Source organism: Oncorhynchus keta, chromosome 9 (assembly GCF_023373465.1).
Source record: "Oncorhynchus keta strain PuntledgeMale-10-30-2019 chromosome 9, Oket_V2, whole genome shotgun sequence".
Classification (NCBI taxonomy): Eukaryota; Metazoa; Chordata; class Actinopteri; order Salmoniformes; family Salmonidae; genus Oncorhynchus; species Oncorhynchus keta.
In genome coordinates this window covers 5,322,609-5,341,857 of record NC_068429.1, presented here as the reverse complement: position 1 = coordinate 5,341,857, position 19,249 = coordinate 5,322,609, and the positions used below count along the sequence as shown (strand labels likewise).

Below are 19,249 nucleotides of genomic sequence, written 5' to 3'. Positions count from 1 at the left end.
TTTATTAGCTCTGTGAAACAACCAATCACAGCTCCCTCTCATTGACTTTTAGTGATGTCACTGTACTGATAAGGAAATAGTCTCAGAGGGATTTGGGGGAATAAAATCCTGTTCCATTTATCTACCGTCAGGGTTTTTGCACACGCACACACCAAACACACACACACGCACGCACACCCATCACATACACACACACACACACACACACACACACACACACACACACACACACACACACACACACACACACACACACACACACACACACACACACACACACACACACACACACACACACACACACACACACACACACATCAGGATAAACTCAGACCCAAAAGATGCAGTGTTTTGTGCTTTTCTATGACAAATACTCCTCATAATACTAATTATATCACTCCTTATAACACTCCTCATAATACTAATTATAACACTCCTTATAACACTCCTTATAACACCCTTATAACACTCCTTATAACACTCCTTATAACACCCCTTATAACACCCCTTATAACACTCCTTATAACACTCCTTATAACACTCCTTATAACACTCCTCATAATACTAATTATAACACTCCTTATAACACCCCTTATAACACCCCTCATAATACTAATTATAACACTCCTTATAACACCCCTTATAACACTCCTTATAACACTCCTTATAACACTCCTTATAACACTCCTCATAATACTAATTATAACACTCCTTATAACACCCCTTATAATACTAATTATAACACTCCTTATAACACCCCTTATAACACTCCTTATAACACTCCTCATAATACTAATTATAACACTCCTTATAACACCCCTTATAATACTAATTATAACACTCCTTATAACACCCCTTATAACACTCCTTATAACACTCCTTATAACACTCCTCATAATACTAATTATAACACTCCTTATAACACTCCTTATAACACTCCTTATAACACTCCTTATAACACCCTTATAACACCCTTATAACACCCCTTATAACACTCCTTATAACACTCCTTATAACACCCCTTATAACACTCCTTATAACACTCCTTATAACACCCTTATAACACCCCTTATAACACTCCTTATAACACTCCAAAAAACACCCCTTATAACACCCCTTATAACACTCCTTATAACACCCTTATAACACTCCTCATAATACTAATTATATCACTCCTTATAACACCCCTTATAATACTAATTATAACACTCCTTATAACACCCCTTATAACACCCTTATAACACTCCTTATAACACCCTTATAACACCCCTTATAACACCCCTTATAACACCCTTATAACACCCCTTATAACACTCCTTATAACACCCCTTATAACACCCCTTATAACACTCCTTATAACACTCCTTATAACACCCTTATAACACTCCTCATAATACTAATTATATCACTCCTTATAACACCCCTTATAATACTAATTATAACACTCCTTATAACACCCCTTATAACACCCCTTATAACACTCCTTATAACACTCCTTATAACACCCCTTATAACACTCCTTATAACACTCCTTATAACACCCTTATAACACTCCTTATAACACTCCTTATAACACCCCTTATAACACTCCTTATAACATTCCTTATAACACCCTTATAACACTCCTTATAACACTCCTTATAACACCCCTTATAACACTCCTTATAACACTCCTTATAACACCCCTTATAACACTCCTTATAACACTCCTTATAACACCCTTATAACACTCCTCATAATACTAATTATATCACTCCTTATAACACCCCTTATAATACTAATTATAACACTCCTTATAACACCCCTTATAACACTCCTTATAACACTCCTTATAACACCCCTTAAAACACTCCTCATAATACTAATTATAACACCCCTTATAACACTCCTTATAACACTCCTTATAACACTCCTTATAACACCCCTTATAACACCCCTTATAATACTCCTCATAATACTAATTATAACACTCCTTATAACACTCCTTATAACACCCCTTATAACACTCCTTATAATACTCCTCATAATACTAATTATAACACTCCTCATAATACTAATTATAACACCCCTTATAACACTCCTTATAACACCCCTTATAACACTCCTCATAATACTAATTATAACACTCCTTATAACACTCCTTATAACACTCCTCATAATACTAATTATAATACTCCTTATAACACTCCTTATAACACTTCTCATAATACTCCTTATAACACTCCTTATAACACTCCTTATAACACTTCTCATAATACTCCTTATAATACTCCTTATAACACTCCTTATAACACTTCTCATAATACCCCTTATAACACTCCTCATAATACTAATTATAACACTCCTTATAACACTCCTTATAACACTCCTCATAATACTAATTATAATACTCCTTATAACACTCCTTATAACACTTCTCATAATACTCCTTATAACACTCCTTATAACACTCCTTATAACACTTCTCATAATACTCCTTATAATACTCCTTATAACACCCCTTATAACACCCCTTATAACACTCCTTATAATACTAATTATAACACTCCTTATAACACTTCTCATAATACTCCTTATAACACTCCTTATAACACTCCTTATAATACTCCTTATAACACCCCTTATAACACTCCTCATAATACTAATTATAATACTCCTTATAACACTCCTTATAACACTTCTCATAATACTCCTTATAACACTCCTTATAACACTCCTTATAACACTTCTCATAATACTCCTTATAATACTCCTTATAACACCCCTTATAACACCCCTTATAACACTCCTTATAATACTAATTATAACACTCCTTATAACACTTCTCATAACACCCCTTATAACACCCCTTATAACACTCCTTATAACCCCCCTTATAACCCTTCCCACATTACTCCTTATAACATTCCTTATAACACCCCTTATAACACTCCTTATAACACTCCTTATAACACCCCTTATAACACTCCTTATAATACTAATTATAACACTCCTTATAACACCCCTTATAACACCCCTTATAACACTCCTTATAATACTCCTTATAACACCCCTTATAACACCCCTTATAACACTCCTCATAATACTAATTATAACACCCCTTATAACACCCCTTATAATACTCCTCATAATACTAATTATAATACTCCTTATAACACTCCTTATAACCCTCCTTATAACACCCCTTATAACCCTTCCCACATTACTCCTTATAACACCCCTTATAACCCTTCCCACATTACTCCTTATAACACCCCTTATAACCCTTCCCACATTACTCCTTATAACACCCCTTATAACCCTTCCCACATTACTCCTTATAACACCCCTTATAACCCTTCCCACATTACTCCTTATAACACCCCTTATAACCCTTCCCACATTACTCCTTATAACACCCCTTATAACCCTTCCCACATTACTCCTTATAACACCCCTTATAACCCTTCCCACATTACTCCTTATAACACCCCTTATAACCCTTCCCACATTACTCCTTATAACACCCCTTATAACCCTTCCCACATTACTCCTTATAACACCCCTTATAACCCTTCCCACATTACTCCTTATAACACCCCTTATAACCCTTCCCACATTACTCCTTATAACATTCCTTATAATATTACTTATTATAATCCTTAAAATAATGCTCCTAATACTCCGTATAATACTCTGTATATTACTCATTATAATACTCTGTATAATACTCCTTATATTACTACTTATAATGCTAATTATAGTACTCCATGTAATACCAATTATAATACTCCTTATAATACTGCCTAAAATACTATGTATATTACTCCTTACAATACTCCTTATAATACAGAAATAACTGATACTTCTGACACATTAAAAACCTGTATCGACCACCTATAAGTGTCCAGCATTTCGGTTTGCTTCAAAGTCGAATACGACCGACAAATATATCGTAATATAAAAAAAATTCACAAAGCCAAGTAAGATTCTGAAAAGCATCATTTTTTTGATGACTACATAATTCACATTTCCAAACACGGTTTTGGTTCAGTGGTTTTGTCTATAGACAGACAGGGGTTGCACGTGACCAAGAGTGAGTGAGTCCGTGTACTTTTTGGTTTTAGAAGAGAGCAGGGGTGGGGGGGGGGGATCAACTTTGCCCTTTTTACACAAGCTGTGTGTTGACAGCAGGAAGATGACAAGGCGATACAGAGGGTCACTGTTGGACTGTGTGGCCAGTCAGACCAGGCTAGCCGATTATCTAATAGCTACTGCTTTAACTGGAGAGGAGAAATACTGCTACTCAGCCTTCTGTTATCTTAGACTCGGGTTGGAAAACACACTGTGATAGAGAGAACACATGTTGCTCAGTAAAAACTAATCTTTATATTGTAGTTTATCAAATTGGCTAATGTCAAAAGCAACGCGAACTCATCAACTCATTGGATAATTTAGCATATTTAGCATATATATAATTTAATAATTTAGCATATATAATTTGTCAAAGAACCTATGCAAACGTTACCTACTGAAAAAAATATATAAAAAAAATATTTACTTTTCTAAACAACCCTCTCATCATTTTTTTTATCTGATAAATGTCTGGGTTAATAATGGTTGTGTTTTCATCATAAGTAGGTATAGTTTACCTTAAAATGGCCTTAATAAACCACAGATTAAAGATTATTATCCACAATTGGATATTTCCTATACAACATAACATTTATTTAAATACTGGATATATTCTTTATAAAATGAATCCAATAATCATATTCAATCAATTCAAATGGGATTTCATACTAAACACACATAATACTAGGTATATAATACTAGGTATATAATACTAGGTATATAATACTAGGTATATAATACTAGGTATATAATACTAGGTATATAATACTAGGTATATAATACTAGGTATATAATAATAGGTATATAATACTAGGTATATAATACTAGGTATATAATACTAGGTATATAATACTAGGTATATAATACTAGAGGTATATAATACTAGGTATATAATACTAGGTATATAATACTAGGTATATAATACTAGAGGTATATAATACTAGAGGTATATAATACTAGGTATATAATACTAGGTATATAATAATAGGTATATAATACTAGGTATATAATAATAGGTATATAATACTAGGTATATAATACTAGGTACATAATACTAGGTATATAATACTAGGTATATAATACTAGGTATATAATACTAGGTATATAATACTAGGTACATAATACTAGGTATATAATACTAGGTATATAATACTAGGTATATAATACTAGGTATATAATACTAGGTATATAATACTAGGTATATAATACTAGGTATATAATACTAGGTACATAATACTAGGTATATAATACTAGGTATATAATACTAGGTATATAATACTAGGTATATAATACTAGGTATATAATACTAGGTATATAATACTAGGTACATAATACTAGGTATATAATACTAGGTATATAATACTAGGTATATAATACTAGGTATATAATAATAGGTATATAATACTAGGTATATAATACTAGGTATATAATAATAGGTATATAATACTAGGTATATAATACTAGGTATATAATACTAGAGGTATATAATACTAGGTATATAATACTAGGTATATAATACTAGAGGTATATAATACTAGGTATATAATACTAGGTATATAATACTAGGTACATAATACTAGGTATATAATACTAGGTATATAATACTAGGTATATAATACTAGGTATATAATACTAGGTATATAATACTAGGTATATAATACTAGGTATATAATACTAGGTATATAATACTAGGTATATAATACTAGGTATATAATACTAGAGGTATATAATACTAGGTATATAATACTAGGTATATAATACTAGGTATATAATACTAGGTATATAATACTAGAGGTATATAATACTAGGTATATAATACTAGGTATATAATACTAGGTATATGAGTATCTGTTGAGCATTACTACATATTTACTTTATTGGTTTTTTGACATACCATAGTTTTGAGTCCCTGTGCACAATGTTGTCAGTGTCTGACAATGCATCCCATTTGACCCAATCATGGCGTGCTCTCTACTGGTACCTGTAAGGGACACAGGGAAAAGGCTTGGTGTGGTGATCTGTTCTCTGGCAGCTGTTTGTTTAGCCCGACTACAACATTAGGAATAAATACACACTAATGTATTATTACTCTGCATTTGTAATGTCATTATTAAGGATTTCCCGTTTCAGTGGACATGAGATAGAAACGACACACACACATATATATATATAGTGTACTTCACTCTTCAATTGTAGATTTTAAAATATCAAAAATCATTCAAACAGGAGAACATGTTGAATATTAATTGATTAATAATGTCCCCATTTCTGGATGAGAGCACCTTATACGAATATATGCAAACATCGAGCCTAACTAACAGGCCCGAGTTGGACCCCCCCACACACACACTGTCATCACAATTCACATTTAAAACATGTTATTTTAGGCTGCAATAATACTCTTTACACACACGTTTAAATTCAGTCTTCCTCAAAGTGCACTGTCAATCCAACAAGACATTCTTCGGTCTGAGGATAATAGGTTGATGTGGGTGTTTAGGAGAGGAGACGCTGCAGAGATAGCCCCAGTGATGGGAAGAGGGTATCACCCCGCCTGATTCGTCAGCATTACTGGAACGGCGTCGGATCAGGTTCTGTAGATCAATGCGATCTGGGTCCACACGTTTATGTTATTGTTGTCAGCATTAATGCCCATTTAATCTTGTGGGGATTATCGCCATTGATCCACTGTCTAACAGATTTCTTTGAAAAAGTGACATAACCGCATGTCTTAACTGAAAGACAGGAGTGACAGTAAACAAGAATGTGTGCTGTCTTAATTCTGAGCTTGGTCTTGTGTTTCTGTTCGTTAATCATGTTTCCATTTGTTTTCTGTGTCCATATATATATATATAACATTAACATAATTTTACTTCAGTAAAGATGTAACTATGTAATTTAATGTTACATGTGATTTTGAATAACTATTTTTAGTTTGTGTCTAATTTCACAATGATGCCAGAGGAATATTGGGAAACATTATGAAACGTGGCCTACTGGCGCTTTTGATGTTTTCACGACATTTGGTAAGATATTAACCCACTGATCATGTTTATATTGTAAGAATTGTTCTAAGGTTATGACATAGCTAATGTTCACTAAATCTCAATAAATCTGACATTTTATTTAAACACCCAAATAAAAGCCTTATAGCCGAGAGTATACACAAATATAAACAAGGAAATGTTCGATAGTCTAGTGGTGCATTATTATAAAACGTTGATTTTCTTATGTCTCTATAGGCCTATTAATTTGTTTATTGTGCCTATATATATCCACTCGTTCCTTCATTCTTAAGGAGGCTATAAGGTCCACATGGTCGATCTCAACCGTCCATAATTCAATCATGACTACTATCCCGTGTGATTATTTATTTGGTCAAGTTAGTTCAGCTGGACTTGTGAGTTGCATGTCAATGATGTAGGCTAGGCTAACTGTAAACAGGGAATGTTGTCGGGTCCGTGGCAGGCACCTCAAGGTGTCAGGCAGGACCAGGACAGCCTGATTGCATGCGGCAATGTGAGTGCGCGCGGAATAAGCTTGAGTCAAGTGTCACGTTTGATTTGACCAGACTAATAAATTGGCGAAGGGTCCATTTTCCCTGTGCTGAGACCCGGCAGTGAAAAGGACACCTGGAGATTTTCTATTTCCCCCAGTAGAAACTGTCGTATCAAATAATTAGTATACGACCAACAGCTACTGTAATGGTTGTTAATGGTTACATCCCTATTAATACGCCTGTAAGCATACTATATACATTTATTTTATATAAGGTGATTCATTGGACAGTAAAAACATGCCGAATTTCCAATTGTATTACAACCACATCTTTCACATAATTCTATGCTTCAGCATTTTCAATCAGTGATATTTATTTACGTCATTACACCTGCAGCACAACGAACAACGAACAAAAGCCTGGGCGCCCTGTCTCCACATTTTGCCTAGCTGGTTAACCCCGCGACAAGCTGACGTTTTTTTTGTGCTCAAGCTGTTGGTCACGCAGAGATTTCTATCAATAATTCATTGAGCCCCGTGCGCTGCAGCTTCTGTTCTTCTATTCAATTCCCTGGCTGCTGCCTCGCGAGCCGATCACATAATACCTTCCCCCAAAGCCCCGAGCTGCATGGCCGCAGAGTTACGGCCATCTGTAAACTATAGTATTCTGCTGCGGGGAAGAAGGGAAGGCATTTCCTCTGTCAAATAGGCTACCAAGTGATAGGCTATATTTGGGGATAATTGAATGGTGCCAATTATTTTACAATCGTTCCATAACTAATATGAATATATATATTTGTTTTAAAACGGCCTGATTCAATATTCACCGGATTCCGGTCCAGGCAATTTACTGATCATAGAAGGGACACACACATATATATATATATATATATATATATATATATATGACAGAGAGCATGTGGAGCAACCTAATATCTTTCCATTTACACAGTATGTTTTCCCGTGTGGCTCAGTTGGTAGAGCATGGCTTTTAGGACGCCAGGCTTTTGGGTTCGATTCCCATCGGGGACAAGCATGAATGAAAATAAATATACTCAGTAGTGTAATTCGCTCTGGATAAGAGCATCTGTTAAATTACTCAAATGTGCTCAGTTACTGCATTATAGCCTCGTCAAATGTCATTATCGCCAATACATTAACAATTTATATATAAATGAAATCTAATGTTGTAGTTGTTTGGGTCTTACAGTGTAGCAGGCTGGATTTTATTGATAATGCCTTGTTAGAAAATGCGCACAATTTTGAAATATTGATCCACTATTCGCCCCTGGTCTACCTTCCTCTCTAAATCTCATCTCAATTAGGCAGTATCCCCTTCGGTTTTAGTCAAAACAGTCAACTTTCCACACTATACTTGTAAACATCAATATACAGCCTATACGCCTGTAATATTTTACATTTAGGATTACGTAGCTATATCAAGTTATTAATCAGTGAAGAATAAATAAATAGCATTTACTGAAATAATAGCAAATGTTTGTTTGCGTCAATATAGTCTACTACATATTTAAACATTTTTTTTTGAGGATCGTGAACTAAAATAAAACGAGAAACCTTACTAAAAAACAATCCACAATCATTTCTGAAAGGAAACCAACCGTTCATTTTTTCGCATTGCCCGAACAAAAGAAAGCCGGTCTAGTCGTTCTACGCGTTCTCGCTAGAGGGGGCACCAGCCTTACTATAGACCAGCCTTCGATATATTTGGCCTGTTTTCAACGCATTCTCTGGCTTTGATTGGAAAAAAAAGCTCCTCACACTTCTCTGTCTGTAACGGTCCCCTGTCTCGTTTCTCTCTCTCTTTCTCTCCCTCTCCTTGACCGAACACCCACAGAAAAAGTCCAAGCAATACATTTACACAATATTCCTTAAACTGCTTACTCCAGGTGTAAATATGTCTATTCAATAAATAAACAAATACAATACAATTTAAAATAAATGAATTAATATGCCTCCCCCATAAAATCAAACATGAAAATACAATTTTGAGGGGTATTTCAAATTAAGGGACTGGTGCTGTTTTCAGCGTTGCACATGTTGAAAAGCGGTGGTATCTATCTATCTATGCTTATAATAATATCAAATAAAAATGAAAATATTACCACAAGTACTATTTCATCAGAAGAACTTGCTCGTCACTAAAAGAGAATTCCCCCCAAAAGGTTTAGACTACAATAAACACAGAATATTAATAGCATATATAGCTCATTATTAAATAGAGAAATAATTTTAGACAGAGAAATGTACCTTTTCATTGAAATCGATTGTTATTATGAATCAATGATAACAATACTACTACTATAATTTGGACGAAATTCGTTAATCTAGGCTTGTCAGCAGTGAGATAGATAGATAGATAGATAGATAGATAGATAGATAGATAGATAGATAGATAGATAGATAGATACTGAACTGTATTTTAGTGCAGGGCTATAGCCTGACTACTAGCAGAGAGGCAGGCAGACAGACATACAAACAGCGGCAGAGAAGGTTATGTTTTATTGAGGATACCTTGTCTTACCTGCAAGCCGTAGGGCTGACATCCTCTGAAACTCGGGTTCCTGCAGCCACTTCCACATCCTTCGAAAGGTCTCCCTTCCAGATTTAAGTTTACTCCAAGGTTTGGGGTTCCTTAAGAGGTCTGAAAGGGTGCCTTGCGAGCGACACAGCACCCTCTGAGCGAATATAGCCTGGGGGATGCTATACCGCTTCAGTTCAGCTGTGATCCTTTGTGCAATTTCTTTGGTGTTGATCTCTTCAAGCTGCCCCGAGTTGTTACCTTGTTGTCCCGAGGAGGAGGGCGGTCTGTCCCGGTTGGAAGCCAACACAGGCCCGTGGGATTGAGGGTGGCCCGGGTGCCCGGTGTGGTGCATCCCGTTCAAATGCGGCATCATACCTGCCGTGGGGCCACCGAGGCCTCGTGAGAGGTGTTGATCACCCCTGGACAGCATGGCAGTGTGGGCATCGAAGTTGGAGCTTAGCATCTTGTCGTGCCCATGAGTGCCATAGTTATGGAGGTTTTGCTGTGTATTATGAAGAGAACCCAAGCCATTGCCAAGAGGGCTGCTGGCCAGGGGGGATAAACTCTGACCCATCCCGGTCATGTCCTTATGATAGGGACTGTAGAGGTTGTTCATTGCTGGTAAACACCTCTCGTCCCGCATCAGCGTGAAACTCCCGCTTACGTTCCCAGAGAGACGCTGGTGGTGATGGTGATGGTGATGCGGATGGTGGAATTTGTCCGAAACGGTTGAAATTGGGGGTAAAGGTTGAAGTGGAGTTAACGTGGTGTATGTGCCGTTCATACCCATCCCCGGTGGGGATGTATCACACGGCATGCTCATAGCGTGATGAAGCGGGAGAGACAATTCTGGTCGGTACTCTCCGACTCCGTCCAGAATCGTTGCCATGCTTGACACCATGGCGGACCGCGACGATGCAGCAGTCAGATCCTGATGTAACCGTAAAGAAGCCCCCGCGTTCCGGGTGTGATGGGGGCTGTGGCTGTTCATCAAGTCCTGGTCATGGCTCAGTCCGCCATGCAGATTGCCAATGCTGTCCATTGTCATCTCTGGGTTCATGGCGTAGGCATCCAGATCCTTGGACAGGCATCGATAGGCGTTATAGGCAGTCTTCATTCAGCCCTCATTCAGTCCATTGATCTATTTAATATTTTGTGCCGGGATGGGTTTTGCTAATTCCTTCGGTTTCTTTTCTCTAAGGCCTCTCGGTTTTTTAAAATTTTAAATATAAATCTTATTTTTTTTACCGATCTCTATCAGACGGGCCAGTGCTGAGTCTTCCTAGATCCATGTCCGAGCCCTCTCCTCCTCCTACGTATTCTGTTTAGGACACTGGAGCTGTCCAGGATGGGCTTGCTGAACGGACAGCCTAACACGCTGGCAGGGGAGGGCTCTTTGTTAAGGACGGCTGATCTGACCACCCACAGTCGCTCTTTGGTTTAAACCAAGGCATTTCATTGGCTGCCTCTCCCATATCCATATTTACTGGGTAGAGTGCCAGTCAGATATAAGGGTTGCTAGAGATTTAGACGCATCTCTTGCATTTGGAGTGTAATGTCAGAATGTCTAAATGTCTTCTCAACTCCTCTCTGTATCTCCTCTCTGTATCTCCTCTCTGTAACTCCTCTCTGTATCTCCTCTCTGTGACCCCTTCCTCTCTGTATCTCCTCTCTGTGACTCCTCTCTGTATCTCCTCTCTGTAACTCCTCTCTGTATCTCCTCTCTGTATCTCCTCTCTGTGACCCCTTCCTCTCTGTATCTCCTCTCTGTATCTCCTCTCTGTATCTCCTCTCTGTATCTCCTCTCTGTGACCCCTTCCTCTCTGTATCTCCTCTCTCTGTATCTCCTCTCTGTATCTCCTCTCTGTATCTCCTCTCTGTATCTCCTCTCTGTGACTCCTCTCTGTATCTCCTCTCTGTATCTCCTCTCTGTATCTCCTCTCTGTATCTCCTCTCTGTGACCCCTTCCTCTCTGTATCTCCTCTCTGTATCTCCTCTCTGTATCTCCTCTCTGTGACCCCTTCCTCTCTGTATCTCCTCTCTGTATCTCCTCTCTGTATCTCCTCTCTGTAACTCCTCTCTGTATCTCCTCTCTGTGACCCCTTCCTCTCTGTATCTCCTCTCTGTATCTCCTCTCTGTATCTCCTCTCTGTATCTCCTCTCTGTGACCCCTTCCTCTCTGTATCTCCTCTCTGTATCTCCTCTCTGTATCTCCTCTCTGTAACTCCTCTCTGTATCTCCTCTCTGTGACCCCTTCCTCTCTGTATCTCCTCTCTGTATCTCCTCTCTGTAACTCCTCTCTGTATCTCCTCTCTGTGACCCCTTCCTCTCTGTATCTCCTCTCTGTATCTCCTCTCTGTATCTCCTCTCTCTGTATCTCCTCTCTGTATCTCCTCTCTGTATCTCCTCTCTGTATCTCCTCTCTGTGACCCCTTCCTCTCTGTATCTCCTCTCTGTGACCCCTTCCTCTCTGTATCTCCTCTCTGTATCTCCTCTCTGTATCTCCTCTCTGTATCTCCTCTCTGTGACCCCTTCCTCTCTGTATCTCCTCTCTGTATCTCCTCTCTGTATCTCCTCTCTGTATCTCCTCTCTGTATCTCCTCTCTGTGACCCCTTCCTCTCTGTATCTCCTCTCTGTATCTCCTCTCTGTATCTCCTCTCTGTATCTCCTCTCTGTAACTCCTCTCTGTAACTCCTCTCTGTATCTCCTCTCTGTGACCCCTTCCTCTCTGTATCTCCTCTCTGTGACTCCTCTCTGTAACTCCTCTCTGTATCTCCTCTCTGTATCTCCTCTCTGTATCTCCTCTCTCTGTATCTCCTCTCTGTAACCCCTTCCTCTCTGTATCTCCTCTCTGTATCTCCTCTCTGTATCTCCTCTCTGTATCTCCTCTCTGTAACTCCTCTCTGTAACTCCTCTCTGTATCTCCTCTCTGTGACCCCTTCCTCTCTGTATCTCCTCTCTCTGTATCTCCTCTCTGTATCTCCTCTCTGTAACCCCTTCCTCTCTGTATCTCCTCTCTGTGACCCCTTCCTCTCTGTATCTCCTCTCTGTATCTCCTCTCTGTATCTCCTCTCTGTATCTCCTCTCTGTATCTACTCTTTGTATCTCCTCTCTGTAACTGGGGCGGCAGGTAGCCTAGTGGTTAGAGCATTGGACTAGTAACCGAAAGGTTGCAAAATCGAATCCCCGAGCTGACAAGGTACAAATCTGTCCTTCTGCCCCTGAACAGGCAGTTAACCCACTGTTCCTAGGTCATCACTGAAAAATAAGAATTTGTTCTTAGCTGACTTGCCTAGTAAAATGAAGGTAAAATAAACTAAATTACTACTAAATTGTCATACTTGAGTAAAAGTAAAGATACCTTATTCACAGAAAATGAATCGAGTAAAAGTGGAAGATAACCAGTAAAAATACTACTTGAGTAAAAGTCTAAAAGTATCTGGTTTTAGATGTACTTAAGTACAGTGGTAGAAAAAGTACTAAATAGTTGATGCAAAGTAAAACTAAAAGTAAATGCCATACATCAAATTCCTTATATTAAGCGAACGAGAAGGCACTATTTTCGTATATTAATTTTAATTACAGACAGACAGGGGCCACACTCCAACACCCAGACATCATTTACAAACACAGTATTTGTGTTTAGTGAGTCTGCCAGATCAGACACAGTATTTGTGTTTAGTGAGTCTGTCAGATCAGACACAGTATTTGTGTTTAGTGAGTCTGCCAGATCAGACACAGTATTTGTGTTTAGTGAGTCTGTCAGATCAGACACAGTATTTGTGTTTAGTGAGTCTGCCAGATCAGAGGCAGTATTTGTGTTTAGTGAGTCTGCCAGATCAGAGACAGTATTTGTGTTTATTGAGTCTGCCAGATCAGAGACAGTATTTGTGTTTAGTGAGTCTGCCAGATCAGAGGCAGTCTTTGTGTTTAGTGAGTCTGCCAGATCAGACACAGTATTTGTGTTTAGTGAGTCTGCCAGATCAGAGACAGTATTTGTGTTTAGTGAGTCTGCCAGATCAGAGACAGTATTTGTGTTTAGTGAGTCTGCCAGATCAGAGACAGTATTTGTGTTTAGTGAGTCTGCCAGATCAGAGACAGTATTTGTGTTTAGTGAGTCTGCCAGATCAGACACAGTATTTGTGTTTAGTGAGTCTGCCAGATCAGAGACAGTATTTGTGTTTAGTGAGTCTGCCAGATCAGAGACAGTATTTGTGTTTAGTGAGTCTGCCAGATCAGACACAGTATTTGTGTTTAGTGAGTCTGCCAGATCAGACACAGTATTTGTGTTTAGTGAGTCTGCCAGATCAGAGACAGTAGTTGTGTTTAGTGAGTCTGCCAGATCAGAGACAGTCTTTGTGTTTAGTGAGTCTGCCAGATCAGAGACAGTATTTGTGTTTAGTGAGTCTGCCAGATCAGACACAGTATTTGTGTTTAGTGAGTCTGCCAGATCAGAGACAGTATTTGTGTTTAGTGAGTCTGCCAGATCAGAGGCAGTCTTTGTGTTTAGTGAGTCTGCCAGATCAGAGACAGTATTTGTGTTTAGTGAGTCTGCCAGATCAGAGGCAGTCTTTGTGTTTAGTGAGTCTGCCAGATCAGAGACAGTAGTTATGTTTAGTGAGTCTGCCAGATCAGACACAGTATTTGTGTTTAGTGAGTCTGCCAGATCAGAGGCAGTAGTTATGTTTAGTGAGTCTGCCAGATCAGAGACAGTAGTTGTGTTTAGTGAGTCTGCCAGATCAGAGACAGTAGGGATGACAAAGTGTTATATTGACAGGTGCCATAATTCTGTCCTGCTTTAGCATTCTAAATGTAACGAGTACTTTTAGTTCTCAGGGAAAATGTAAGTAGTTAAAAAGTACATTATTTTATTTAGGAACATAGTAGAGTAAAAGTAAAAGTTGTCAAAAATATAAATAGTAAAGTAAAGTACAGATACCCACAAAAATGACTTAAGTTGTACTTAAAAGTAGTTGTACTTAAAAGTAGTTGTACTTAAAAGTAGTTGTACTTGAAGTACTTTACACCACTGGATAAAACAAAGTGCAGATAACCTTCTGTTCGCTTTTCATCACATTTTCAAGGTCCGTTTCTGAAAACTAGAACAAACTCTCTCAATTCAATTCAAATTCGAGGGCTTTATTGGCATGGGGGAAACATATGTTAACGTTGCCAAAGCAAGTGAAATAGATAATAAACCTATGTGAATAAAACTTTTTATTTTTTATTTTTTTACAGTAAACATTACTCTCTCTCTCTCTCTCTTTCTCGCTCTCTGTTTTTCTCCACTCTCACACATCAACACTCACACACAAATACAACTTGAAACTTGAAACACATACACCCTATCATGTGATAGTTTACCATATCACCTTTAAACGTTCTCTCTTCTCCATCTTACCCAGGCCTATTCAAGATTACCCTTATACATTCTCCACATCTTTGTCTCTTTGGTCTTTCAAGGCAGGCAGGCAAGTTGTACACTCGGTATGATGTCGAAATTCACCATTATAATTGGGTGACACAAAAACGTATTTTGAGAGCACTGAGAGACGGCACAAAGACACAGCATTGGTCACATTTGGTTTGAACAGAACAGCTTTAAAAGTAACAGATTTCTCGGAAGCCGCGGTTGCTTTGGTTTGGGAAACTGGCTATTTTGTTTGGAAATCGCGCAGATGTTGCTTTGGTTTGAAGACACTGTAATTAAGGAAGAAGGACAGAAGTCTGAAAAAGCGTGTCCTATTTTCCTTTTGATCAGCTGTCAAAGGAGGAGCAGGGGGTCCCTTCGAGCACGGGCCTATTCTAAAACTTCCAGCGAGCAGCAGACGAGACCGCAAATTGGGGGGGGGGGGGGACAACAGTATTGTACCTGTGGGTCCTTTCTCCCTTTGTTGGTCGTTTGGACAACGCGTGGTGCACTGCACCGACACAATTACCTTCCGCGGATATTATGATTGAAAGATCAACAAACGTTTAGGCTCCTTTTGCTTTCACATCTTTTGAGAGGGGTTTTGTATTATTTCCGTGTTGGGACTCCAACCTCGACTTTGCGTCAAAATACGTACTGCTGGAGATTGTTTACCAGTAGTCAACAAATCAATGTAGGCTATTCTAAAAATGAGTCCGAATCAACATGGTTTCTAAGCTACTCTATATATGGACCTTAAGTCTATTTTATATGACCGAGTAGCCTACATTTCCCCCAGTGTATGGAGACAAAAACATGGGTTGTGTGCTGACTACTCTGTACAGTAATTTATAGCTAATATACAAATCACAATACTGAACTAATTGTACATGTCTTGTAAACATTGTCTGTGAAAACTAGACTTTTTCTTCTCATTTGTAGTCTGAGTCTATATCAATTTAAAGAAGCGAAAGATTAAATTTTTAGCAATCTGTAAAGCCACAAGTTTCCAAACACATTAATCAAATGAATTACGATTAGCCTATAAAGTAGTCTAATATTAGATGCCTATGCAGAGACACACTAAAATCTGTCTGAAAACAAGATAGGTGCAAATATCGTCGGGCCACAAATTAAAATCCAATCCCCCTCACAAATTAACCTTAACATCTAAAATCAGGAAGACACGGTGGCCTATAGTTAATAAAACATAATGTGCAAGTCTCTCTGAGTCTGGTACTTTCTTAACCAAAACGCAAATATAAAGTATATATAATTCCGGGTTGAGATTGCGACATTTTTTCTTTCTTATTTTCTTCTTTCATGTTCGTCCTGGTCTCTCCTGCCATCTGCTCAGCAAGTGCAGTAGGCTAGTATTGATTAGAATCATTGTGCTGCAGAGCCCATGCTAATCTATACCGTTACTGGCAATCAGTTGGTGCTTTTCATCTGTCCCTACGCTGCTGTAGCTAGCCGCGATGTGAGTCCATTACCCAGCGTCCTACATGTTCCCTGTTTCAGAAGGCGTTAGGTAAGTGGCCCACATTCCTTTGTTACCAGCCTGGGTTGTTGCTTATGATTATTGCTGTCATTGGATTCGTGGACTAAACATTTCATGAGCAGCTCTTAAATAAAGGGTTCAGAAAAAGGGAAAGCTTCACTAGACTAGTGACGGGAGAGAGAGGGCGATAGGTCGGCCGGGAATCTTTCTACAGACGGTGCTGACTGACTGACTGGCCGGGAGACACACACTCTGTGGGCTATGCACAAACATGTGCTGTATCCTAATGTGTGTGAAGAAACCAAGTTGATACTCGAAATGTATTTGTTTCAATTTAAAGTCGTTGGTAAAATTGTATACCAAAGAAAATGAGAGAATCATTAGAATGGCTTGGTTGAACTGTAGTAGTCCATAGTTATTTTCATTTCAATCACAAATAGGCTACTCTTAAAGTGTGTGTCCAACGAATCCTGGCTTGAACCATGAAATAATATTCATTAATGCTACTTTATGATTTATGCAACTTGAGGTCCTAAAATAGACAATACATATTTGATGTATGTCTTAATGTTATTATTACCAATCTAATTGTAATTCGTTATAATAATATTATCATTACGGTGCCTGATATTATGCATTTATTGGTATTATTATTATTAGGCCAAACGATTTACATTGCGTTAATCAACCAGACATGTTAGTGTATGCATAGGCTACTAATAATATCTAACATCTGGTAGGCCTACAGCCGGTTAGTGAAATTATTGAATTGTCTTTATTACTGCAAATGTAAAAAAAAAAAATACAAAACGCAAATAACCTCTATTTTCAACAGGATACACGTGGGCCTCATCCTTCACCCATCTTTTATATATATAGTATATATATATATATATATTGTAGCCTACACCTCGGCATATAGATCTACCATTTTAGATAGTTCGACATTAACAACAACTTTCTGGCACTTTATTAGTTTCTAGGTACTGAAAGGAAATACCGCCCCATTCTTCTTCTTCTTCTTCGCTTTCTCTCTGTCCAAACTTTGACATGCGGCCTCATTGTTCGTGCTATGTTATGCGTGAAAGCTGTTTTAACAAGGGGACAATAGAAGATGTTTTACTCGTCAATAAGGAAAGATGAACACAACTCGTGTTTTGACCGCAGAGCGTGGCCACATGCCATCTCCATTCACATCCCTGTTCTCAAGGACGAGATATAATTGTTGCTTGGACTATAAGGCTAACTATCAGGGTTTCAGACTATTTTACACTGATATCTTTCTGACCGTTTTAATTTTCGAACATGGTATAGTTATTAATGAATTATAGCTTATCACTCTTGTTTCTGTCATATTTTTTTTTTTTACATGTTGCATATATTTATTTATTGACAATACACACATTAACAAATGAATTTACTGATATTTAAAAGTAGAATGTGACTGCTAAGGCAGGGAAGGTAATACATAGGATGCGGAGTAATTAGTTGTTAGTTTGCAGAAATACTTTCATTGGTCATTTACAGTCAGTCAGCTTGAACACATTAACGATTCAGAAATGTCCATAATTGTGGTATTTTGTTGTTGACCCTTTCGTGTAATATTAACGATGATTTTAATTAACATCCCGGTATGGTTATTGTGAATAATTTAATACAGGAAAGCCCGGCACTTGAAACGCAACAGATAGACACACATAGACACCGATAGACACAGATACACACAGATACATACAGATACACACAGATACATACAGATACACACAGGAGTCGTCATTTCTAGGAGAGGAAAGAGGGAGTCTTCTATCTCAACGCCATGATTATTTAATGTCCTCAGGCGCGCGCGGTCTTTTAATCACAACATTTGATTGAATTATTGATTGACGTGTAGTAAGACAGCAACAATTAGAACAAAATATGTACACTTCTTCCCTTTGGAGCTTATTACGCATTTGATATTATACATTATACATTTAACCTTCACATTCAGGTATGTGACTGTCCTAAACGTGTGCAGCATGACGCCTATACAATTAGGTTATAATGACAACTAATATGAAACGAATGGAACACTATAGCCTATACGTAGTTGCGACAGTAGAATAACGTTAGGAGAAAAAAAGTATACGTTTTTAAAAATGCACCTTGTTTGTTATACCTTGTAGTCAACTTCGATAATGATCA

The 19,249-nt window shown here is 38.0% G+C and overlaps 1 protein-coding gene across 1 annotated transcript in view; it reads right to left on the bottom strand.

Moving 5' to 3' along the window:
* LOC127931874 (one cut domain family member 2-like) overlaps positions 1-11,457 on the bottom strand; it is a 53,451-nt gene extending 41,994 nt beyond the window's left edge. Inside the window, exons 1-2 of the mRNA XM_052526015.1 lie at positions 10,154-11,457; positions 6,008-6,094 (exon numbers count right to left, since the gene is read on the bottom strand). Of these exons, the coding sequence (XP_052381975.1) occupies positions 6,008-6,094; positions 10,154-11,270 (1,204 nt within the window). The 5' untranslated portion in view covers positions 11,271-11,457. The remainder of the gene's footprint in view (positions 1-6,007; positions 6,095-10,153) is intronic.
* Between the last annotated feature and the right edge of the window lie 7,792 nt (positions 11,458-19,249).